We start from the raw sequence: 25,242 nt of genomic DNA, 5'->3' as shown, positions 1-25,242 counted from the left end.
TGTGTAAGTAAAAGGGCACTGTTTTATAGAATGAGCAATAGAAATCTCCTTAAACCAATTCATTTATTGCGTATGATTCTCACATATAGGGGTTGTTTATTAGTTTATAAATCTTTGCAAACTGTCAATTTCAGGGCAGATTTAGTTTTTACCTCAATTTAAAAAGCAATTGGAAAATCAAATTACCCTTGACGATTGACCCAGCTTTTACAATTTTACAAAATGTATATTACAGTTAATATTTGGCCTAATTTTGAAATTTAGTTTTAAATTTCAATGTAAACCAGACATGCATTCTTGTGCTTATATGAAATCAGTAAACATTTGATATATAGAAATTTTAAACAACAAAAATATTCCCTACGCTCTTCAACACATGATCAAAGTGGCGACATGGCTTTGTTCTTTCTTACCCTCAACAGACTGAACACTGCAACATGAGTATCTTGGAGCACAAAAACACCTTAGCACCTTTTTCCGTAATATTTCCTTTTCTTTCTGTGTTTTTGCTCAGTATATTGCAATTGCAAAGAACTTCTTAAATGTAATATTTGGTAAGATTTTGTACTTCAGTTGTCAGGCTTTCACTTACTGTATTTTGATAATATATTGGATAGATTGTAAATGGGGTTTACTCAAAATGGATATTTTCAATGCAGTTTCAAATGGTATTGCAATTTTGTGCAGCACAAATGTACACCATCTTTTACCAACAGTCCACAAATGGAAGAGGTTGTGAAGTGAATCAGAAATTGAATTTTGTTTCCAGTATATGTTTTTATTTATTTATTTTTTTTTTGTAATGATGCATATTTGATACTAGGACTGCAGGGCTGTTTTTTTTATTTTAAGTTTCAACTTTGGCAGGTGAAAATGCAGCACATTTCTGACTGTGTCACTGTGTAGAAATATTGCCTCTAAATCTGAAAATTGAGTTCAAGGTTTATTCTTTCAATAACTGTGTGTCTTCTGCATGCACAGCCGAAGGTATCTTTCCCATAGTTTAATTCGTTGTCATTTCTATTATAAAGAATTTATCTCGCAGGGCTAAAAGCCAGCGTAAATCTGGAACTGGCTGCACAAACGCAGCAGATCTATTTTTTGCTCAAATGCAAAAGTGCACATTCATTCACACAGTGAGTGTCTGCTCCCAGGTGTGTCATCCTGTTGCCAGCCATGCTGGTGCAGAGCGGACCCTGGAGACTCCAGCTGATGAAGTAGCAGACAGGAAACCTTTGAACTGAACACGACACAGAGGCAGGGAGTGAGTGGAGAAGGCATTTTGCCATGGTCACGCAGAGGAGAGTCAGTCCAGACTGTGCCAGTGAACTTTTCCTCTCTCCTCTGAACTGCTGCCCATTCGCCACATGAGCTTCTCCTCGTGCATCTTTAGCTCGTCTGCCAATCTTTTAACATCCATCCTCCTCTGCTTTCCTTCTGCAGGTTCTTTTTACATGATAAAATGCATTTTGCATTAACCCCCTGCCACCCTCCACACATACACACACACACACAGAGTGCTTCCTGTGTTGCATTACATTTGTCTGAACAAATGGCTCAGTCATTCTGTTCGGACCGGTGAGCAGGTGTAAATGGTTTGCGTATCACATTCCTTCAATGATTCGAAACCCGGTCCGCTGCAGGTGATGTGATTATACATTATTTATAACACTCCACAACACTTTGTCTTTCCATCCATAATGTTGCCAAATTTACAAAAAGGGGGTCAGTTAAGAACCCAGTGCTCCTCCTTTAACAATACAATGACAAATGAGAGTGAGGTAATGTGGCTTTGTTTATAACCATGCTTTCATTACCGCTAATGTGGTCGTAATGACGCCATAATCAGCTTCCTAATTGAGTGTCATTATGGGGAGTGCTGATGCTGTGCTCTCCATGCAGATGGTTAATGTCAGTGTTACTTAAATAGCAAAGAGTCACCATAACCCCACAGTATGATGAAATAATGGAGGAACGAGTTCATCTTCTTCTGCTTATGGATCTCATTAAGTCCAATCAGACAGATGTATGAAGCTGATTTAATTGTGAATTTTCATTGGGCTAACTACATTTTAAAAACTGTTGGGCTGAAACAACTCAGTGTGGTGGATCAAGCCTTGGGCTCACAAAGAATACTAGGATTATTTTTCAATTCAAAAATGAGTGAAAGTGACTAATATCTCAACATTAAGGTCTCCACAGAGAGAGATGAAGAGGTATCCTATTATCTGTAATAATAATTCTGATCATTAAAATCTGTAGTATTGATAAGCTAGCGTAAAATATATCAATGCTTTTTAACAAAATCAATCTCATAAACTATCAAAAGATTTTTAATAGGTTCTGAAGAGATGGCATGTGCCTGCATATTTCTCGGATTATGACTTTTTCAGTATCAGTCAATGCTAATTAATTTCACCTAGATCACTCCAGAATCCGTCTGGTTCTGGTTCATTTTCTGTCTCTGAATCTCAAAACTCCAGCAAATCTACAGGAGTTGTAACCCCAGGGCAGGAGACTTCACGAGGTGCTGGTCGACCAATCAGAACCAGGTTTAATGTAAGAGACGCATCATGTTAGACAGGGAAAAAATACTCTTCTAAATAAGTCTCCTGATTTAAGAGCTTTTTATATTCAATGTTTCAAATATGGTTTTGTCCTACAAAAGCTGTTTGGCATTGGCTTGGGAATTTGGAGACTTTTACATAGAGATTCCACCCACAAACTGAACCCTACTGCATTTTCCTTACAAATTTGTCAACATTTAAATGGGAATGAGCATGTTTTCCAATATTACAAGCCAAGTAAATTGAGAAGAAGTCCTACTGCAAGAAAGAAATGACAATATACAAATGTTCTTACTCTTGGGCTAAGCTGTGAAGCCTTTTGTTGTCTTCTCCTGAGAGACACATTTGTATAGTTAGTTTCTTATAAATCTTTTTAGTGTGCTAAGTAAACTATGGCTTTGCCTGAAGGATGGAGTGTAAGAAAAATCCTGATCAGTCAGACAAACTTTTCAGTTTAATCAGATTTACTGTAAACTATGGCACAAGTAAAGCTAAGATGACTGAATGCTGAAATTTAATCTTTTAAAGCAGGGGTCCCCAAACTTTTTCTTGCGAGGGCCACATGACTGTTCCCTTTTCTGGTCGGGGGCCGGTCTTAGTTTTTCGAGAAAGAAACCTTAGAAAAGTTTTGTTGACGGCGGGGGGGCTGGATTACTGCCGACGACATGTTCACGTTTGAAGATAGATTTTTACCCAGAATGCAAATGGAAAAAAAACCCTGAGCGAAACGGTGACTGGTACTGACTAGTATATATTCCATTGAGGGAAACTAAGTTTCATATCTGCTCAAGAGCCCCCCCTGGTGGTTGAAGAAGAATCCACATATATATGAAAAAAAACACTGAATGCTCTCTGGTATTGTTCAGGGGGCCGGACCAAATGAGGAGGCAGGCCAGATCCGACCCGCGGGCCGTAGTTTGGGGATCCCGGTTTTAAAGGTTCTTCAACAATACATTTCAATAATAGTGAAGCCATTAATACGCCCGCCCCCCTCCGCTTAAAAATTTGTTCGGTTCTCCTTTGAAATGAAGGACATGTCACAAAATATGGTTTTGAAATTCTTTACAAAGGTAATTTTTGTCACATCACTGTATTTTCTCTGTGCTAAATAAAGACAAGGACTGAGTTTAAATAGCCCTGATTTTCATGAATGTCCAGTGTAGCATGTAGGTAGCATGTTTTGACCCATTGCTTGGTCAAAACTACCCAACCTCTTTCAAATTGGTGTTAACCCAACATTTGGCTTTAAGAGTAGTGTTTTTGTGTGTAATTGTAATGTTTTATTTGTGCGGTTTTGCACAGAATGTAACCAGGAGCTTCTGTTGTTTTTAGGTGTAGAAACCTGGCTCAGCTTCACCTGGAACATCTGATAAGTCCGATAACGCTCCTCTGAGAACTGCTGAGGACACCTGGAACAAGCATTTAAGCAGATTCTGTTTCTCCAAATATTTTCTGCTTCCTGTTGCTTCTCTACTTTAAAAGAAAAGCTGTTTTTTTTTGTTTTTGTTTTTTTTTTCATGAGGAAACCATCCGCAGAGGGGAAGACGACAAAAGAAACTTATTTCTATATATGACTGTACTGACCCACTTTTCATGCTCCAGCTAGCTGGGTAAAGAGGAAACTTTGCATTTAGCAGGCGGCATCAGAGAAGGTTATGGGCCGTTTAACATGCAGGGCCATTAATCAAGCGACCTCCAGTTCTAATTAGCTGCCACACACATACGCAAACAGTTGCATCTGGCTGCTGAGGTAGTCTGTTTGTAACGGGACGCAGACAAGCTCTGAAACCGCCGAACCAAGTCAGGCATTGGATGTCCTCCTGCGTTGTGTCGCCTCTCTCAGACAACACTGACCTTGGCGGAGAACAGAGATGTTTGTTTGTTTGTTTGCATTAGCGGAAGAGAGTGCCACGCCCTGTGTGCTATGATTGAGGGTGTAAAAGACACCTGATGGTGGTTGCGTGGCTCTGATAAGCAGAGAGGAAGAATTACTGCCTGAGGCACAGATGCTCAAATAAGAAGCTGGCTGATCATCATCAGACTTTTAGAGTCGCGTCCTCAAATAAGTGACACAAAAAACGTAGCTTGTGCTAATTGCGAAGTGCACACGTGCGTCTGTCTGACACGTTGTCTGAGCAGATTAAAGTCAGACCTTTTGTAGGTCATGTCACTTTGATTTACCTAGCTTTGACAGCATCAAGTGGCCACCGGAAGAAAATGTGTGGCGCAGCAAAAATACCAACACCTTAGACGAATACATCACATCAGTCCGCCTGTCTGTCAAACATAAAAGTTGCATGCTGACTTCTTCATCACCTCTCATGAACGCCTTCCCCTTCTTCTCCACACTTCAACCCAACACACCCACCATCCAGTCGGTGTGTAAGCCCTGTCTCCGGGCCCCGTGGAGAATGAACGATGTACCCACCCTTGACTACGAGTCGCTGATGTCCCCGTCCAGCTCCTCGCTGCCCAGCAGCCCAGGCAGCGGCGGCAGCAGCCCTCCCCTCGCCTTGGTCGCGGTGGACACGGAGCAGCGTACCGCCTTGGCCTTCGTAGGCCTCCTCATGCTTTTCTTGGTCTTCCTGCTCGTCAGATGCTTCAGGATCCTGCTGGACCCATACAGCCGCATGCCTGCATCGTCCTGGACTGACCACAAGGAGGGCCTAGAGAGGGGTCAGTTTGATTACGCGCTGGTGTAAGCTACAGATTACATGTTTGTTTGCACACAGATTCTTTTTTTTTTTTTTTTTTTTTAAGTTTTCCTCAGAAAGTGATGATATATGCTGTACTATTGTAAATGCACTAGCAGACGGGTAGACCTTTTGTTGGTGTAAATTAATGCTGCAGGACTATTTATCTACATCAAGTGTTGCTCAACACAGGATTCACCCTGACAGGCAAACCCTCGCAGTGCTGTGAAAAAGTATGTACCCACTTCCAGATTTATTCTGTTTTTGCTTTTTGTTTTCTTGTTGCATTTTAAAATCCGTTTCATAATTGAAAGCATTCAATATCAGACCAGGATAACTTGAAGAAACTTACAAAAGATTTAATTTGTTTAGAGAAAACAAAACCCTCTTATATCTAATCACTACCTTTGCCACCTTTGGCAGCCATGAATCTAATTGAGCGTTTGCAATAACAGATGTAGCTTTATTCTGGCCCATTCTTTGTTGCAGAATTATTTTCATGCAGCCATACTGTACAGTTTTTAAGCATCAATACCTTGTAGTGTAAAATACCCAAGCATTAGGAAAAGCCTTGTAGCCTTTTTCAAATTGATAAACTTGAAAACCTCTCTCTGATCTGATCTTGAATTTCTTTCGATTAGGGCCTGATGTGATGTTTTTAGAGATATTTTATCCTACTTCATGTTGGATTATTTGGTGATTTATTGATTCAGCAGGTCTTACAGGAATCACGATTCTGACGTGACTATGAAAATGAGTTCAACTTTAAAGAATTTTAATTAAAATTTTAATACTTATTTTATTGTGACAGTGAAGAAGTGAAACAAAAACAAATCTGTAAGGTTTTTTTTTTTCCCCACAGTACTGTAGAAACTGGACCTTTAAAAGACAGACAACAGCTGCCTTAACCTGACCTACTGTAACAGTCGTTGACACCATCCAACCACAGCATCACTATTTTTATTTGGTTGTAAACAATATTACTTTACTTCACAAACTCATGCTGCTTTTTTAATTCACTCTGTGCTTAATGCAGACAGTTAAAAGAACTCAGGTGTTGGATGGACTCAGAAAAAAAGTAATTCTTAAGCAGACGCCCCTTTAACTAGATCCGGTAGAGTGTCTGGGTTTTCACTTCTAATCCAGGAGCTCATTCAATTACTTTTTACTCGCTGATTTTGAACATTGCTGTGGCTTCACATGTTTTCAAAAATCCATGCAAATAGTTTCCATAAAACCCTGACAGTCTATGCTTAAAGTGTTGTGTCTACACTGAGAAGCCATATTAAAAACAACACACAAAAAACTAGTTTGTTACTGCATGCAGATGGTTATGTTGACGGGTTATGTTCCTGTTTTTTTGTGGCAATCATTTAGGATAAAAATTATTTTTCTAATCTCGACTCAAGTTTTGGAGTCTCCTTTTTTCTATCTTTTTGTCTCTTCCTCCTTACATACCAACTTTTAGACAGAAACTTTCAAGGCCATCATGCAGCCTTGTTTTAAAAGGAGGCAAAACGAGCAGCCTTGCTTTTGGTGAGTGTGTTTTCTGACAGCTGGATTTCTTTTTTAGTGCTGGGTTAAATCGGTGAGATAAGAACTCCTTCTTGCAGAATTAATATGTGCTGATCTGGGCTAGTGAGAAGCTCACAATCCATGTGGGAAATTACATAAAAATAAATTCTACTTAATACATTAAAGTTCTTTGTGCTGCTTTTTCTTTTGTTCCTATTTGCCAGCAGTGGTGCTACCAGACTTTTATGCATAGTGCATTTAATAAATATGAATTTAAAGCAAAAAGCTAAATATACCTAAATGATATACAGCATATAACAAATGTAGATTATCTTTTCAAGTTTTTCATGTTATGTTCCAACTATTAAAAGTGTTCCAATGGGATTTTATGTGATAAATCCACAAAAACCCTCCGAGTAGATTAGCTTTGTATTCAGACCCTCGGAGTCAAATTCTGTTTGCCTGTCTGTGCTTACAGCTGCAAGATTTTATGACGCTTCTCATTTTGCGTATGTGGGTAACGACATCTTTCTATATTTCTCTGTGCAAAATAGCTCAAACTCAATTAGATTTGATGTACATCTGTCAATTTTCAAATCTTGCCATAGACTGACTGGAGTTTTTTCTTGTGAAGTCTTTTGCCATTGATCTCCTACAACATTTGTCATCAAAACTTTAGTCAAAGTTTGGATCAGAACATCCCTCCAGAGTACACTACTGAATGTTTTATCTGCAGACTGATGTAGATATTTATCTTTGAGAGATGAACTAAGGAATTTGAGCGTTTGCTGATGATCAATGAGAATGTTTTGAGAAATGCATTTTCCGTACTTTTTTGCAAATGTCAGGGATGATTTGAGGAGTGCACCAAACCTTTAAATACACCCAAATCATTCTGCTGAGGTTTTTGGTTTGATGTGCCATCCTAAAACTTAAATAAATAAATAAGTAAGTAAAAATACAACAACGTTTTATTGCCATAATCGTCACCGGACAAAATTGTACAATGTGAGTCATTTACATTTTTTCACACTGGCTGTAAAAAATCTTTGGTTTCCATCTTCACACAATCATTTAGGATGCTAAAAATCCTCCAACAGGAATGAAAGTTGTTGTAGGTGCAACAGAGTGATTGTCATCAGCTTTGAGTTAAACCCTCTGCCCCCCCCACCCCACCCCGCCCCCTTCCTTCCCTCTACTCAATTCTTTACTAAAAACCTGCAAAAAGGATAACAAAGGCAGTATTCAAGTTTGACGTTGAAGGTGGTTTACAGCCTTTTTAGCAAAGAGAAAAAAAAATTACAGATTGACAGTAAAAATACAAAGTATACAAACTTTTTCAGATTAGAAAATGGTTATGTGCTATAAACATTGGCCTACTGTTAGCTGTGGAGAAGTGCAGTAACCCTGAATGCTCAAAGAAAAGGATTATTGTAGCACCAAGTAGATCCCAGCATTGTTTCCAAATATGCCTCATCATCTCTGGCATCCTACAGACAGTGTATGTTTCCCTGTGTGTGAGATTACAGATAAGCATATAGTTTTATTACCTTTTTGTTGATCACCAATATGAGCAGTGATCGACAGATGCATATTTTTACCTTGCTTTTTTTTTTTTTTCCTTGGGCTGTCCTGAAACAGAATGTCACACTCACTTCAATCTTCTTGTTTTGTTTATATTTTTGACTTGACAGTAAAAAAAAAAAAAAAAATCTACTTTTCATTTGAAATATACAATTTAATTTCAACAAGCATGTTTGATAATATGTTTGTCAGACATTTCAAAAGGCAGACGTACACAACAACAAAACGTAGGGAAAAAAAAACTTAGCAGATTCAAGACTGCGCTTACTTTGTACAGCAACATAGATGGCGTAATGTAGCACCTTTTTCTCTTTCAGAGACAAAATAAGTATGATCTGACAGATATTTTTTGTGAGGTTTTGTGTTCGCCGTGTGTGCCCTCCCTCATCTCTAAGTCGCTAATTTACAGTGTTGTGAAAATGTTTTTGCCCCCTTGCAGATTTCTTTTGTTTTTGCTTTTTTTGTGGCACTTAAATGTTTCAGAGAATCAAAGACAGGCTGGAGAAAACATGGATCAAATTTATTCCAAGAGCACGTTAAGGACTCATCCACCTTTTCTTCATAAAAGGTCAGCTGTCATGATTTAACCACAAGAAAGGCACTGGGTACGAATGGGTACACAAACCTATAACATCTGCTTCCGTAGGTTAGGGTAGCTCTATGGGTTACATAAAACCTGTTAGTTAAAATTTTGGAACAAAATCATAATGAGATTTTGGTCTGCTCAGTTCTGCCTATTTTGAGGTCCTTTCAGAATGAGCCGTTTTATGGCGTTTTGTCACTTTAAATCCAGTAAGCTGCTGCTGGCCATGCCCCCAACTCAACGTTTACACTTGCATGTAAAAATTGGTGCCAACAGAACACAATTATACATACATGCAGGTTTGAAAAGCATAAGTGGAGCCTCCTGCGCAACCAACAAGAATACAGAAAGTAGTTTTTGAATAGTAAGTCAACAAAACGCTTGTCTTTTCTACCAGCCATTGTACAGCACAAATAGTGGTAAAACCAGCTGACCAAACATGCTGGAGCTCAGCTGGGGTTGCTAGGTAATGATGCAGTGTCCATTGAATGTGACTCAACATTGGGAGGTTTTTGAAAAGGCTCCTTTTCAAGACCCCCCAAAAACCCATTAACTTATTGCCAAAAAACTGCTGGGTATTTTCTTTAAGACAATATTTAGAAACAGTTGAAACCCAAGTGGAAGCCTAAATGTCAAAAATTTTAATTTTTTATTATAGGTCCCCTTTAATATTTTAGAGAAGGTGAGAAAAATAATATATAAACTGATATACATTTTTGTGTGTATCCTGATGTGAATTTAGGATTACATTTCAGAAAAATAAATCACACCAATAGCAATGGCCTGGGACTGTTTTATTGCTTCAGGACCAGAAAGTGTTGCTGTAAATGGTGGAACCATAAATTTTCCCTCTAACTGGGTCAGAAAAAATTATCTGAAAACAAAAGTGAGATACAATATCAACTTGATGATCTGAATCATTGAACCGACAAAAACAGAATACATTTGTAAGGGGACAAAAACATTTCCACAGCAATAAATGTTATAGCTGTCATGTACCTTTGAGATGGCTCCTGTCACGTTGTAAACTAGGCTCAGCCTTCGGTTGTCAAAGAAGTCAGATAAAGTAAGCTTAACTTCAGCTACAGCTCCTGAAGCATTTCAGAAGACTTCCTGCTCAACGACAAAGCTGGCTCTCAGGATGAGAATCGGTACACCTGAAGTGAAGATCGAAACAAATTCAACATGATCTACCTTCTTTAAAAGCCTACGAGCTGCTAAATGGCGTTTCCCTGCTTGTGATGGATGCTGAGGGACGCTAGCACCCTCTTTTGTTTCAAAGTGAGCATCACAGCATGGCGTCCACACTCTGCGAGAGGTACTGAGGTAAGCAAACATGACAGCACACACGCATGTAAACACGCCAATCCCTGCTTAGCTCTCCGCCTGCGGGCACAAGCAACAATCGGTTGCATCAGAGCAGAATGCAGCTTCTTCGTGTCTGCATCTGAGGACTGGTTGTCGCCGAGCTGCAAAGAACAGAGTGCTTTGGACGTAAGAACCTGAAATGCTGTGTATATGTTGCAGTCCTTCGTGGTGATAATCTTTCAAAAACACAAATACATTAAATGGCACACTTGAATATTGAGAGGGGGCAAAATGTGGCAAACCTTTATCCTCGAGTGTTGTGAAAGAATCCTGAGATCAGGTGCTTTCACACGACTCAGAAAACCCCCAAGACATTTTAGCTCAGCCCTTGGAACATTAAGACACTGTGAATGAAACCCCCGTCTAGCCTAAACAGACCCGCTACGGTTTCTGGATGGAGTTGGAGAGGTCCAAGCACAAAAGCATCTCTTTGTCTTCTTCTCCGCTGCTTCTCAGCAGAGAAATGAGTGCTGGGTCAGGTAGAATTATAGTCATGGTACAAATAAAGGAGAAAAACATCAACGTATAACTTGCAGAGTAACAAAGTGGTGGTAGAGGTGGGCTTATTGACTCAGTTTTTCCATAGCCCTTAATTCTCCCCCTGTTAGTCTGATGGTCCTTTCAGGGGGGGAGGGGAAGTAATTTGATGGGTTAGCAAATAAGTCCAGAGAAGGATTGCACACACATACACTGAGCTCAGTGCAGGTGAATGTGGAGCTTGATCCGCAGAGCATCCCCCATTTCCCCCTGTAGGTAGTCATAGTCGTGCTGCTGCTCCAGCTGATGTAGTCTGCGGGGTCCAAACAGAGGCAGGCTGGTGATCTCCAGCCGGTAGGACCCAGGCTGAGGCGGTCTCTTCCCAAGCCGGAGCACGCTCTTTCCGTCCCGGCGCTCCACGAGGCGGAAGTGTTCGTCGGTGTTGCCGTGGGTTATGATGTAACGTACATGATGCTCCAGCGGCTCCAGGGCGGGGAGGAGCTCAAGCAGAGGCTCCTTGTTGAGCAGCGAGGTCAGTGAGAGGTTCATGGGGATGGAGGCCTGGGTGTCCACACTGGCCATGCTCACAACTGGTTCCTACACAAAGGAGAAGAACAACGTGATGACGCAATATCTAAATAAAACAAATTGAAGTTTCTTGTTGCAGAACAACAAAATGTAAAAGTTCAGGTACATAAATGCTTTTGCAATGTACCGTATGCACATTGTACGATGTTGACCAAAACAAGTGAACTCTGGTCCACCTACAAATCGAAGTCTAGAGTCGGTAGAAGTGAACACCGGTGTGGTTCGAATGCATATGTGAACGCCAAGCTGACCAAAAGCAGGAAGCCAGCTACATCGTAGGGCATTCTGGGTAAATACAATCAAAACAAACACGAGAGTCTAATGCTAAGAAAAATGGTTCATGGTCTTTTACCAAAGACAAAAAGGAAAAGTCATAGAACTGCTAAGACACGGCTTCATTTTTTTGTTCTGTGAAGAAAGAATTTGCGTTCATCTTCCTCTGAGGTTTTTGTGTCGTTCCCCTCAGTTATTTGTGCTGCAGCGCCACCACAGGGGAGGGGGGTCAACAGGCTTCTCAAAGGCTTTGGACTGTTTGACACGGTGCAGTGTCTAAGTGAACTGAACCAGCTGAATAACTATGAAGAGTGAAAATACCCTTAGACACTTTGTGTCACTGCATACCTGATTCAGTTCATTTTCATCGGTACTGCGCCTGTGTCGTCCATTCTTCCCTCCTCCGTTGATCTTGCACTCATAGCAAGCTTCAGGAGACAGACTGTCATCCTCATCACCGTCCACGAGTTGGCCTGGGAAGCCTGAACCTGAAACACAGTGACTGTGAGGAGACAAAAAGAGAAAATCATTTTAATAATCCTCACATCAAACACCAAACATGGTTCACTTATTTGATGGCGATGTAATTCCTCACCCCTGTCCAGCTCTGAAGAAACCTCCAGGACAGCCACACAAGTAGCCTCCGTCAGTGTTGGAGCAGCCGTAGATGCAGGGGTTTGTGCCTGTGCTACATTCATTCACATCTTGGCAGCCGCCAGCGTTCTGCTCAAAGTCAAAACCAGAAGGACAGACGCACTTGAAGCTGCCCAGGGTGTTGTAGCAGGAAGCGGAGCCACAAACAGTCCCGCTCTGACACTCGTTTTCATCTGCAGAAAGAGAAACCTACTCATTCTGATGATGATGATGATGATGATGCACACACAACACATGCAATGATCCTTCCTAGACATCAAACATTTTTTCGTACTTTTAGCAATACTATTTTCTGAACTTCTCCACCAAGCTAAACATGACAGCAGTTTAATACAATCCCTAAACTTTTATCCAGTTATCATTTTTATCCAGTTACAAGAATCATAAAGATTTCTGAAGTATTTCAAAAAATGTCTCCCTTCTGAAACGGTCCTAGTGGGTGATGACCCTCAATCAGGCCAAATGAACAGACAGATTTGAGGACACACTGACTCACCCACACATTGGTTCCACTGGTAGTGCTGCACGTATCCCTGAGGACAGCCACAGCGGTAACCTCCCAGCATGTTCTGACAGCCATGCTGACAGCGATGGTTATTGCTACACTCATCCACGTCTAAGGAAAGGGGGAAATTAATTTCTTTCAATCACTTACTTCACAAACATCAGCAGTAATGCCAACATTAGGACAACTATCAAAGATGGATGGAAGTCTGAAGGAACGATTCATTAAAAACCCTTACATTTTAAAAAGCTTAACAATATATGGAACCCAACAGGACCTGGATATGTGAACATATTCTGTCTGCTCACCTTCACACTCTATGCCAGTGCTATCCAGGGAGAAACCTTTAGAGCATTCGCAGTTGAAGCTACCAGGAGTGTTTACACAGGAAGCTCGAGAACCACAAACACTGTTTTGGGCTGTGCACTCATTGTTGTCTGCAAACAAACAAACAAAAACAACATGTTTTCCAGCTGTAAATTATTTGCTTTAGCGTCAAATAATTAGCACATGAGTCACAGAGCCTGAGGTTCGACTACTTGTAACTGAACTCACCGATGCAGGCGGTCTGATGCTGAGTGAAGCCAGATGGACACTTGCAGTTGAAGCCTCCGATGGTGTTAACACAGAGGAACTGGCAGTTGTGCTGCTTTGTTGAGCACTCATCCAGATCTTAATGCAAAAAAAAAAGCAAGGCATGCAAACTAATTTAGCTTAAAACATGCAATGCTGTTGAAAATGAGCATAAACAAGCAATACGTAACTTTGAAGCTAGTTGCTGTGTGAATATATTTGCAAAATTACATATTATTCCAAAAGTAAATATCAATCATCATGTATCTGCAAAGGCTAAGCTGGCTTAAGCACAGCTAAAGAGTTCTGACACCTTTGCAGGTCTTTCCATCTGGTTGGAGGCTGTATCCTCTGGGACAGGAGCACAGGTAGCTGCCTTCAGTGTTTTTACACAGGAAGTTACAGGGTTTCGGAGACAAGGAGCATTCATCCACATCTGCAATATGCAGCAAAGTGACATGAAGTAGAAGAAAGGTGAGTCAAGATGCCAACACAAATCTTCACAGTTAAAACCAGTGAAAGATTTGACAGATTTGAATGTTTTCAAAGTGAGAAAAAAAATTGGATGGAAATAAAGCAAAGATCAGCCTTACCGACGCAGGAAGTGCTGGTGAAGTCAGCTTTGTATCCTACATTACAGTGGCAGCGGAAGGATCCTATAGAGTTGATGCACTGACCGTTCTTGCACAGATCTGGCAACACCTGGCATTCATTGATATCTGTAACAATAAAGTTTTACTTTATATTGATGTGCACAGACTGCTATTGCAACAGACTTTCACAAGTCAATTTTTTTTTTAAGTCAATGTCAGCTCTCAAGTCCAGGTCCAGTTGGTTCTACAGTGTACAAATACACACAACACTTTTCAAATGTTTAGTTTTAAGAGTTTTTTGTTGTTGTTTTTTTTGTTTTTTTTAAATGATGTGCAATATTCCTTCCACTACCAAACTGTCTGGAACTGTCTTATAAAACACATAAAATACTTAGACGTTAATTGCTGTGTGAATACATTCACAAATCACATGAAAATTAAAACATTATTACAATCTTTGTTTTAATTTTCCTGTTTCAAAGGAGCACATTGTGGGTGCAGATCATAGTTTGCTACTCACCTCTACCGTCTGTGGTGTATCCAGGTCCAAGAGGGCACATCTTCTTGTATTGCACAGTGCCAGGCAGAGGACACAACTCGCACTGTGACCCCCAGCCTCGACCCGCGTTGCAGCAGCACTCAGACTTAGTCACAGTGTTCCTGTTGGTTGACGATTGCTGGCACATAGTCTGCAGGACTTCTGTGAAACAGAAGCCCTTTCTGTTGTCTAATGGAAAAGAGAAGAAGTGTTTTTATATCTGAATGCTTTCTTGGATTTAGGATCACCCACAGTTTTGTGTTCAAGGACACAAAACTGTGGGGAAGTTGGAAAAGTTGTTGAGGTCATAAAGAAAAAGCAAAAATGTTATTTTATTACAAAAAGGAGGTTATGCTGACAGAAATTTAATGACAGACGCAAAGAAAGACTAATTAGTGTCAATCGAGAGACAACCGGCGGAATAGGTCTTACCAATGCATTCGGTTCCAGTTGAGCTCGGCTCAAAGCCGTCGTTACACTCGCAGCGGTAGCTTCCCACCGTGTTGATGCAGCGACCGTTCTTGCAGATTCCAGGTTTGGCACGACATTCGTTCAAGTCTGCAGCAGAACAAACAGGTGAAGGAATAAAAAAGTCTGAAGAAAAGGGAGAATTCTGTTGCAACAAAGTTGCTGCAATATGGCAGGATGAATAAATTATAGCATATATGGAGGGATGAAAACAGATGGATGAATGGCTGGGTGGATAGACATGGATGGAAAAGTAGCTAGATGGACATTCATGACGACAGACATCTGTTATTCTGAGTCATACTTAATCAAGACAACCTAGAGAATGTGCATACATCTTTTGCTTTTAAGTCAGTGATTAACAAAAATGTTGCCTGAAAAGGCCAACTAAAGACCTCAAGTCTTCATGTAGTCAAGCATAAACAAGCTGTGAGTAGATTTTATACACCACTTACATAAAAAGAGCCCAAATAGGAGCTACTTACTTTTAGTAAATTAAATATTCTCATTTTCCATCCCTATCCTGATTTCGAAAATGCTTAAATAAAATCTCATAATTTTCCAGAGGAATCCTGTAAACTATAACCTGGCACATTTCTACTGACCCATGCATCCCTCTCCATCTGGTCGCCGCTGCATGCCAGGAGGGCAGATACACATGAAGGTTCCAATCAGGTTCTTGCAGGTCATGCCTTTAGAGTCGCAGTCATCTAGTCCCTCCGAACACTCATCCTGATCTGTTTAGGGTTAAAAAAATATATAAATAAGGCAACTGGTTAAAAACACGGTTGTAAAATACTATTACTCATATTTATACAAAAACTAGAACAGAGGAGAAGAGGTAAAAGTGAGAGTGTTATCTCTGGTCTGCCATCTCACCTCTGCACATGCGCTGGTCATCTCGCAGCACGTAGCCGGCAGGACACATGCACTCGTAGGACCCAAATGTGTTGACACAACGGAAAGCACAAAGGAGGGGATTCTGGGAGCACTCGTTAATGTCTTGAGCCAAGAAGAGGGACAGAGAGTCATTACTAAGGGGTGATGTCCATAAAATAAGTATTCTTGGATGTGATCCACTGACCTTCACAAGTCATCATGGATCCCGGTTCAAAGCCCTCCTGGCACGAACACTCAAAGCCTCCCACTACATTGGTGCAGGTTCCGTTTCCACAAGGGTTCCCAATGGAGCATTCATCCGTGTCTGAAGAAACCGAATCACAGGAGCAAACACACAAAGTATTAATATATAAAAATGTATAATAATGTATAATGGATGTTGATTTTATGACCATTAGTAAGCACCCCAAAACTCTACATCGATCACACACACATGCACATAAATCCACAGTCTAAGTCAAGCAAAATTCAGTGATAATAGTGACTTTAGAGATTAAATCTGTTAGCTAGAAACATTTAACACCATAGCTCAGTCCTGGTCTTGTTCTATAAACTGAACATCCATCTATAAGTCATCTCACCAACACAGTTGACTCCAGTGTAATCCAGGTTGTATCCGAAGGGGCATTCGCATCGGAAAGAGCCATCTGTGTTGATGCATATTCCATTCTGGCAAATTCCAGGATTATCCAGACACTCGTTCATATCTGCACACAGTCAGAACAAGCTAGCTCATTTAAACAAATCTGTAATTTTCTTTTTTTTCAGGACATCAGATCACAGTTGCAGCACTAACCCTCTCGAGTGTCACCCGGTCCAGGCAGAGCTCCAAGGCCGTAGGGGCATAGAGTGTTGAAAGCAGCTGTCGAAGTGTCAACAAAATGTCAATGTTTTATGGTTGACATTGTGTACAGACGTATGTGTGAAAAGGTGAGTATGTGTGTGTTACACACCATCGGTTTCTCGTGGGCACAGCTCACAGGGAATCCCCCAGCCCTCTCCAGGCATTTTGCTGCAGCAGCACTTGGCCTTAGTGGTGTTGAATGCTTTAGGGACCGAGCATTTGCCCGCCTCAAACTTGGTGAAACAGAAGCTCTCTCTGGTGTCTACCATAAAACGTAAGCGGTTTTAACAGGAAGCACAAAATGTAAATATTGCTACACTTCTGAACTTCAGCATTGCGGTAACTCTTACCGTAGCAACGCCGTTTGTTGTCAGAGAGTACGAAGCCCGGCTGGCAGGAGCACTGGAAGCTGCCTGGGGTGTTGGTGCAGGTGCCGAACTGGCAGATGTTGGGCTCTACTTCACATTCATTAATATCTAGTAAGATGGTGTGCAAAAGAAAAAAAATAGAAAAAGGTGTTAGTCAAGACTTCAGCCATTTAAGTAATAGCACATAACTAATTTATAGCTGCACTTTACTGACAAAAAGAGACCTTGCAGTCTCTCAGCCACAGGAATTTGCAAATGCACAAATGGACTACCATATATGGCTGATGTATCAATAAACTGAAAGTGTTCATTTTTTTCCATACAGAAAACTGGTAGTTTTTTGGGGTGGGCAGGGCGAAGTTGCCAAAAAAGATCTTACTATTAGATATTTTATAAATAAATGTGAGGTGGGCTGGTGGTAACACAAAAAAGACACTGTTGTATAAAAGCAGAAGTGCGGAGTAGTGGGACAGACATTATCTCCAGACATCTTCACTGCTGTAACACAGTTATGTATATCCACACGAGTAAAACATGGACTGACTGTGTTGTTAAAAAGTGAAACCTGCAGATACCTCAGTGTTTGTTTGTTTTTTTACTGAATATGTCATGGTGTGTGTCAACAATCATGATGTATTGAAGTTTTTTCCTCTTACCTAAACACTGGTCATTTTGCACCTCGTAACCTGGAGGGCAAATACATCTGAAAGATCCATCCAGGTTCTGGCAGGTTCCCGGAGAGCATGTTCCAGGCAGACTAATACACTCATTGATATCTGGGGGGAAAATCATTTTAAAAGCATAATTTTACATCCAGTGTGACTTTTAGTGGATTACATTTATCTCACACATCTACTAGAACTTGTGACTTACCAATGCAATTCTTTCCATCGGGGGTGTTTTCGTAACCCTCATGGCATAGACATTGAAAGGAACCAAGCCCGTTGATGCATTGTCCATTCCTGCACACTTGGCCCTGCAGAGCAAAGCACTCGTCTATGTCTGTAAAGAAAATGTTAGAGTGATTAGGAAAAACAGTGAAAAATCTTGACAAAAATAACCGAATGACAAAAGTAAGCTAAATGAGTTTTCTCGTGGCTATACCACACACACAAAAATAGAAAGAAAGCTGCATATTCAAGTATTATTTAATGCGTGGCTAAATGTTATGCTGACGCAGCTTATTTTATTAAAATATAGACGTATAAAATGTAATCAACATGACAGTAGCTGAATCCCTGAAACACTTTGACATTTAAAGTACACAGCTTGCTGTTGGTGTTTTTGAAGCAGAACAGTGAACAGTTCCTACCCATGCAGTCATTGTTATGTGTGAGCTCAAATCCAGGGAAGCAGAGGCAGTTGTAGGATCCCACCGTGTTTTTACAGGTACCATTGCCGCACGGCTGCCTTTCACATTCGTCAATGTCTGAAGCACACGCATAAAAAACCCCCCACATGATTTCATTTGTGAGAAGCTAACATACAGCATTTTTATGTATCAGAAAGTTTTAGACTGTACCCTTACCCATGCACATGGTTTGATCAGCAGTGGCCTTGAAGCCATTGTGGCAGAGACAGCGATAACTGCCCTGAGTGTCGATGCACTGCCCATGGCTGCACGCGTTAGGAATCTCCTGGCACTCATTGCGATCTGCAAATAAATATATTTGATTTTTTTTTTCCCTCCATAATTAAGCATGAACTTACAATCTAGGGATGAAAGTTTAACTAATAAAGTATTCAGGGGTGGCCAAGTCCAGTCCTCGAGAGCCACCATCCTGCAAGTTTTAGAAGTATCCTTACTCCAACAGACCGGGATCAGCTCTACAAAGGCCTGATAACGAGCCATTCATTTGATTCAGGTGTGTTGAAGCAGGGATGCATCTGAAAGTTGCAGGATGGTGGCTCTCGAGGACTGGACTTGGCCACCCCTGTATGTCAGAATGGACTCAAGCACAAGAACTAATGAAATACATTGAGAAAAGTGAAGCATTTAATCTTAACTTGCAGTAATATGTATTATACCATTATAATAACCTTATGTGTTGATTCCTTATTGGTCTGAATTATCCATCAGCCTTCTCTTGACGTCATAATGAGATATCTGATTTCTTTAACGTCTGGTCTTTAAATGTTTAAGTTGTCTAGAAAACATTTTTTCCAGGCTTTTGGGGTGATATAGCACTACTCTCCACCCTGGCTTGTCTAAAAACATGTTACTTTTTTCCCTCACTTACAAAATCGACAAATTCAGCAGTTGGTCAGAAAGAGGTAAAAAAAAAAAAAAAACATCCAGGAACTAAAGGAGTATATCCAGTTATATTTGTAATGGTACGCAAAATAAAATAAGAACATAATTCTTTGAAAAAAAGAATATTTTACATGTTGAAAACACTACATTTATAAGTATTTGTAGAAATATGTGTTGCTTTTCAAAATAAAAGCAGTTACATCTTGTGATTTATTTTGTTTAACCTTTATTTATTAATTTTTTTTTTTGAGTAAATACTGTGATACTGTTTTTACAGAGGGATTACCATACGATGCAAATTTAATACCAGCCCGTCCCTGCTGGTAATCTGTGAAGGTAAACATGAGCTCACCCAGACAGGCCCCGCTGGGGGACAGTTTGAAGCCCTGGGAGCACTCGCAGCGGTAGCTGCCTGGGATGTTGATGCAGTTTGCGTTGCGCTGGCACAGGTTGTCCCCGCTGTTACACTCATCAATATCTGTGGTGGAAATAGAAAATAACAAGCTATAGACATCGATCACCAGCTCCATAACTCATCAGATTTGGCTCTGAGACTGCGTACGACAGGACAAAAAAGCCATTATGGAGTTGTAGAGTTCAGGAAGATGCTCCCAGGTTCTGATTGATGACTTTGCCGGACACAGTTGCCTTTACAAGAACATAATTCATGATAACTGAAGCAGAAATTAACCGGGAGGCTTGTGAACGTACCTCACTGCCAGTGAGTAAGAGAGATGTGCATGCTTTAACTGAGCATGCATGTCCTGGTACGACTTCATTTATCACTGATTTATTTAACCAGCACTTCTAGTAGTAAGTTCTTTGTGATATGGAGTGCATTGGTGCATGCAGCATGTGTCTGTTCTGTCAAAACAGTATGGGTGGTGTGAGAATGCATACAAGGCCAATATAGTTTTGACAGCAATTTGCAAAAAAATAATCTGTAATATAAATTTTTTTATGGCGTCTGTGTGCAACTAATCAATACAATATGTATCACTTAGTGAATGGAATTACTAAAATAATCTATTCTGAATTTGAATGCGTTTTCTATTAATGAACATTACTTTAACATTAAATTATATGTTTTTTTTTCTTTCTTTTTTTTAAAGACTTAGTCAAAAACGTAGCCTTTACAAAAGCACTACAGGGAAGAAACTTTTAGTTTTAAAATGCTTTTTAAAGAAATTGTCTGGTTATTTCCATGTCGTCCCCAGGAAAATTCATAATGCAGCAGATAGAAGAATAAAAGATATTTGAGCTGAGACTAACCTTCACAAATCAATAGTATGTTATTGTAGCTGAAGCCCATTGGACATTCGCAGCGGAAGCTTCCAATCTGGTTGATGCACACTCCGTTAGCACAAATACCCGGGATTTCTCTGCACTCATCAATATCTGTGACAATAAAGCACAGTTACAAAATAGCATCAACAAGCTTTGAAAGTGATCATTTGAAATTGATTGACAACCGCTGCTGGATTCACCATGACCTACCAACTGGTTTGCCGGTGTGGATGTCGATGATGAAGCCAGGAGAGAGGTTACCACACAGCGTCCGGTACGCATCTGGACGAATCAGCACAGAGGAGACTCAGTGGCAGTGATGAAACATGTCAGTGAGCATTTTGTTCAATAAGTCTACTTAATGCATTGTTCTGGGTTTTTGTTGCGGCTCACTGGTGGCAGGAGTAGGACACGGCTCGCACGGCTTGTTCCAGGCTTTGCCCACATTGTAGGCGCAGCAGCACATCTTCTTGGTCATGTTGAACGACAGCTCATTCTCACACGTGTCATTGAAGTTGCGGTAGCAAACACTTTTCCTCATGTCTGCATTACAAGGCAGAAATGAGAACTTTCCAATACGCTACAAAACTGTTTGCAGTAAATGTATTTATTTGAGGGAGCCTCTACCACTCACCCATGCAGTTGTTTCCTCCATTGACCTGCATGTATTCAGGGGGGCACACACAAGTGTAGTTCCCCAATGTATTGTAGCAAGTTCCAGGCCCACAGATCCCAAAATGAGTAGTGCATTCATCAATGTCTGGAAAAAAAAAAAAAAAAAAAATCTAAATAAATGAAATTCATTCAACTGCATTCACTTTGTAATGTCTTCACCATTAAAGGAGGAGCAGATACCTTCACAGATGCGCGTCTCTTCGTTCAAGTAGTAGCCTGGCGGACACTCACACTGGAAGCTACCAAATGTGTTAATGCAGTTCCCACCCTGGCAGAGACCCGGTAACTCCATGCACTCGTCAATGTCTTAAAGATTAGGCAAATAGAGAAATGAGTCTTTGTCACGTTATTCCTTTTCTGTTAACATGTATCATGAAAAAAAGGAGAAAGCAGTATGTTCTACCTTCCAGAAGAACGGTGATGGGGTTCGGTCTGAAACCCTCTCCTCCTGGACAGAGAGTCTTGTATTCGGCTACAGGGAAATAATAAACAGTCAACCACTGTGATTTAAAAACAAAACAAAACAAAACAAATCATTACAGGGCAAATGAGTGGATTTTGGTTCCGAGGATGCATACAGGAGTTGGATGTTGGGCAAAGTTCACAAGGGTTTCCCCAAGCTCTTCCATCGGAGCAGCAGCAGGACGCTCGTGTAACACCCACACCGATCTCCACACTGCAGGAGATTCCTCCGTCACCCCGAGGAAGGATGTCCAAGAAACAGTTACCGACACGGGTATCTGACAGGAGTAAACAGCACTGTTAAGCCTAAATAAATCATAGAAGTATTTAAACACCAAACAGTACAGATTCTGAATTTCTCCAAGTTTTATCGTATGTAGTTATGAGACGCGGCATTTTGTGTGTGAGGTGGAAACTATAGAGCAAGTAGCTGACTCCTCCCCCAGCTTTAAAAGTAAGGAAATATTATGTTTTTGCGCCCCTGATTTTAACTTAAAATATACAATTGCACCCCTGAAGAAATATTAAAGACATGGAAATAATTGTTGCCATTTCATGGCAGTTCCTGAGAGCTTCCTCCTTCTGCCACTAGGTGGCATGCTTTAAACTTATTACCTACAGGAAGATCTCAACATGCAATGAAATGTCACCGTCAACACTTTAGGTACTTAATGTGTCCTATATTAACCAACTAATAAATCTATTAACTTGTTGCATCAGGTTAGCCTGTGCCCACAGCTGATTTGATGATGTGTGCAATGTGAAAAACGTTTAGTTGGTTAATTAATTTAAACATTGGAGTGCTACTTAAATTGTTCTTGTGTCATTTATTTATTAAAACACTTTTTATTTTCATTTTTGAGTAAACATAATTTGGAGCTTGGGATGAATTGACACAGTTTCTGTGCTGGTATGAAGTTCATTCATCTATTTCATCATATCCAAGATTGCACTTGGAGGACTATCTTGAAATCTTCTTATTGCAGATAAGCTGAATGTGACTCACCCACGCAGCCCACGCCAGTGGGGTTGAGTGTAAAATCAGGTGGACAGTTACACATGTAGCTCCCTGGTATGTTCACACAGAGTCCGTTGAGGCAGTTCACATGGACAGCACACTCGTTGATGTCTGGAAGACACACAAAAAAACACTCGTTTTTGAACAAACGCCAAACTTAAATGTTTGCACGGGAAGTATAACAGTTTTATATTTTTGGCAATTGTCTTTATAAAAAAATCTTGCCACACAAACTAATAATTCAGAGAATTTTGTTCTGCACGGCAGTTTGTAACAATGAAATCAGCAACTTATCAAGTTTACTGAGTTAGATGGTAGATTGTTTCTTTATTGTTTATCACTCATTTTGTTGGACTTGGTTATAAACGCCATGTGGTCAATTTGAAAAATAGAACATGAAGCCTTGTATTATTTATTTAAACTTCAGCGTGACAGTTACCAGTGCAGTTTCCTCCACTGCGGTCCAGTTCGTAGCCATCGTCACAAACACAGCGGAACATGCCTGGCAGGTTCTCACAGGTTCCAAACACACAGATGTTCTGGAAATTACACTCATCGATATCTGCAGGGAACATACCAAAGACAAGGTTATTATGCTACACTACTTGAATGGAAAAGTAATGCAGTCTGCCAGAATCAGTGCTGCACCTTTGCAGGCCTTGCTGTCCTCCGTGGGCGTGAAGCCCATCTCGCACTCGCAGCGGTAGCCTCCAGGAGCGTTCAGACACTGCCCGTTCTCACACAGGTTGACGTTGTCTGCGCATTCATCCATGTCTGCAATAAAGCAAAGAAATGCATTATTAAACAATGCCAAGCTAGACTTGAATGAAATAAAATTTCACACTTAAACAAAAGGAATAATTTAGAAAAGACAGCCTTTATTTTTCAATCAACAACTGATGCCTTTGGTTCTTACATTCAAGATATTTGCAGTGTTATTTTTGGCTCAAGACAGTTTATTGTTTATTGTGTTTTTTTTATTTATTTTATTTTATTTTTTTAAATTATTTGCAATATGCCTAGATATTTCTTCGCTAGCAAGGTCTGAGAAGTAGTAGGTGCACTATTCACATTATTAAACCGCATTTAGATTATCGGTCTTTTTCTAAAAAGTTTGCGTTCTCTTTATTGAAAGTCAAACTTTCATTTCAAGTACAGACTATTTGACCAAACCTGCTCTCAAGTGAGCATCCAACATCAGAGTAGTTTTCTTACCTGAGCACGAAAAGCCGTCTCCATTAAAGCCTTCTTTGCACGTACACCTATATGACCCTGGTGTGTTGACGCAATCTGCATTAAGGTGGCAACTGTGGTCCTCTGAGGCACATTCATCATAATCTGGAAACAAAAGATTATCATGTCACCATAGTCTTGGCAATAAATTACAGCTCCAGACAAAATTAGGTAATTACATTGAATTTAAATCGATTTAAATATTGGGAAATAGTAATCCACAACTTCAGTATTTACAGAGTCAATCTGAGTAATCGACTCACCCACACACTTGATGCCGTCTCCCACCCAGCCGTCTCTACAGCGACACTTAAAGCTCCCCGGCACGTTAATGCAAGCAGCATGCATGTCACAGTTGTGGGCTCCAATCTCACACTCATCAATATCTGAAGAGAAATAAACAGCAGCAATACCCAACAGTTATACTGTTTATGTTATGTGAACTGAAAAAAATAACTACCACAAGAACTATCATCAGTAAAAAAAAGTGGTTCTGAATTTGTTGAAAGCATCCGGGAAAAAAAAAAAACTCCCACACAAATGCAGTGCATTGTTAACCAGGAAAGGAGAGAATATACTTTGTTAGATTCTGATAAATTGAACAGTTTTGAATTTTCATTTCTAAAAAAAAAGCATCACAAAGAAAATAGAACAGTTTTAAATGGCAATAAGGAGCCTTGGCCGCAGAATTATATCTTAAAAATTATTTCTGTCCTTTTGATAACAATTTACATTTATTGTAAATAATGCATTACTAACATGGAAATTTTCCTCACCATCTACCACAACTTGTTACTTATTTCTTGATTGCATTCTCGAGCTACATATATAATTTTCTAAAAATGTAGAACTGAAAAATTTGAATAAATGGTTGACCTATTTAAACACTTGGCTCAGACCTCCACTGATGTGTTTGTGTGTGTGTGTGTGTACCTGTGCAGCCTGTGGATCCCTTCTTGACAAAGTATCCCAGCTGACAGTGGCAGATGAACGAGCCTTTGGTGTTCTCACAGTCACCGTGGAGACAGATGTTTGGGTTCAAATCACATTCGTTCACATCTGGGCAGACAGGGATGGACAGAGACCGGTTACACAAGCAGAGTTTTCTCGACGGAGCTCAGGATGATTTAAAGTGAGACTGACAGAGAAAGTCCCACAAAAGACAAAACAGAGTCATAACATGTCTGAACCTAAGCACAAGTCGGGGAGAAAATAAATAATG

General features: G+C 40.3%; 2 protein-coding genes across 4 annotated transcripts in view; one reads left to right on the top strand and one right to left on the bottom strand.

Annotated features, from left to right (window-relative positions):
• Window positions 1–6,960, top strand: part of LOC103138526 (cortexin-1-like) — a 19,412-nt gene extending 12,452 nt beyond the window's left edge. For both annotated transcript variants that reach the window (XM_007552741.2, XM_016671840.1), the window contains exon 2: window positions 3,900–6,960. In XM_007552741.2, coding sequence (XP_007552803.1) covers window positions 4,865–5,269 — 405 coding nt within the window. In that variant the 5' untranslated portion in view covers window positions 3,900–4,864 and the 3' untranslated portion in view covers window positions 5,270–6,960. The remainder of the gene's footprint in view (window positions 1–3,899) is intronic.
• Window positions 6,961–7,724: 764 nt separating this feature from the next.
• Window positions 7,725–25,242, bottom strand: part of fbn2b (fibrillin 2b) — a 74,323-nt gene continuing 56,805 nt past the window's right edge. For both annotated transcript variants that reach the window (XM_007552740.2, XM_016671839.1), the window contains 35 exons: window positions 24,954–25,079; window positions 24,284–24,406; window positions 24,003–24,125; window positions 23,436–23,561; window positions 23,227–23,349; window positions 22,776–22,898; window positions 21,886–22,047; window positions 21,711–21,779; window positions 21,488–21,613; window positions 21,267–21,392; window positions 21,026–21,175; window positions 20,843–20,914; window positions 20,618–20,743; window positions 19,698–19,823; window positions 18,620–18,745; window positions 18,404–18,520; window positions 17,965–18,093; window positions 17,748–17,867; window positions 17,074–17,199; window positions 16,833–16,985; window positions 16,676–16,741; window positions 16,461–16,586; window positions 16,064–16,183; window positions 15,859–15,981; window positions 15,585–15,716; window positions 14,944–15,069; window positions 14,494–14,700; window positions 13,974–14,099; window positions 13,694–13,816; window positions 13,363–13,479; window positions 13,116–13,244; window positions 12,799–12,918; window positions 12,244–12,475; window positions 11,997–12,150; window positions 7,725–11,384 (listed from right to left, as the gene is read on the bottom strand). In XM_007552740.2, coding sequence (XP_007552802.1) covers window positions 11,007–11,384; window positions 11,997–12,150; window positions 12,244–12,475; window positions 12,799–12,918; window positions 13,116–13,244; window positions 13,363–13,479; window positions 13,694–13,816; window positions 13,974–14,099; window positions 14,494–14,700; window positions 14,944–15,069; window positions 15,585–15,716; window positions 15,859–15,981; window positions 16,064–16,183; window positions 16,461–16,586; window positions 16,676–16,741; window positions 16,833–16,985; window positions 17,074–17,199; window positions 17,748–17,867; window positions 17,965–18,093; window positions 18,404–18,520; window positions 18,620–18,745; window positions 19,698–19,823; window positions 20,618–20,743; window positions 20,843–20,914; window positions 21,026–21,175; window positions 21,267–21,392; window positions 21,488–21,613; window positions 21,711–21,779; window positions 21,886–22,047; window positions 22,776–22,898; window positions 23,227–23,349; window positions 23,436–23,561; window positions 24,003–24,125; window positions 24,284–24,406; window positions 24,954–25,079 — 4,751 coding nt within the window. In that variant the 3' untranslated portion in view covers window positions 7,725–11,006. The remainder of the gene's footprint in view (window positions 11,385–11,996; window positions 12,151–12,243; window positions 12,476–12,798; window positions 12,919–13,115; window positions 13,245–13,362; window positions 13,480–13,693; window positions 13,817–13,973; window positions 14,100–14,493; window positions 14,701–14,943; window positions 15,070–15,584; window positions 15,717–15,858; window positions 15,982–16,063; window positions 16,184–16,460; window positions 16,587–16,675; window positions 16,742–16,832; window positions 16,986–17,073; window positions 17,200–17,747; window positions 17,868–17,964; window positions 18,094–18,403; window positions 18,521–18,619; window positions 18,746–19,697; window positions 19,824–20,617; window positions 20,744–20,842; window positions 20,915–21,025; window positions 21,176–21,266; window positions 21,393–21,487; window positions 21,614–21,710; window positions 21,780–21,885; window positions 22,048–22,775; window positions 22,899–23,226; window positions 23,350–23,435; window positions 23,562–24,002; window positions 24,126–24,283; window positions 24,407–24,953; window positions 25,080–25,242) is intronic.

Source organism: Poecilia formosa, unplaced genomic scaffold (assembly GCF_000485575.1).
Source record: "Poecilia formosa unplaced genomic scaffold, Poecilia_formosa-5.1.2 Scaffold52, whole genome shotgun sequence".
Lineage (NCBI taxonomy): Eukaryota > Metazoa > Chordata > Actinopteri > Cyprinodontiformes > Poeciliidae > Poecilia > Poecilia formosa.
Note: the sequence above shows the minus strand (reverse complement) of the source record. Positions and strands in the feature narration are given on the sequence as shown.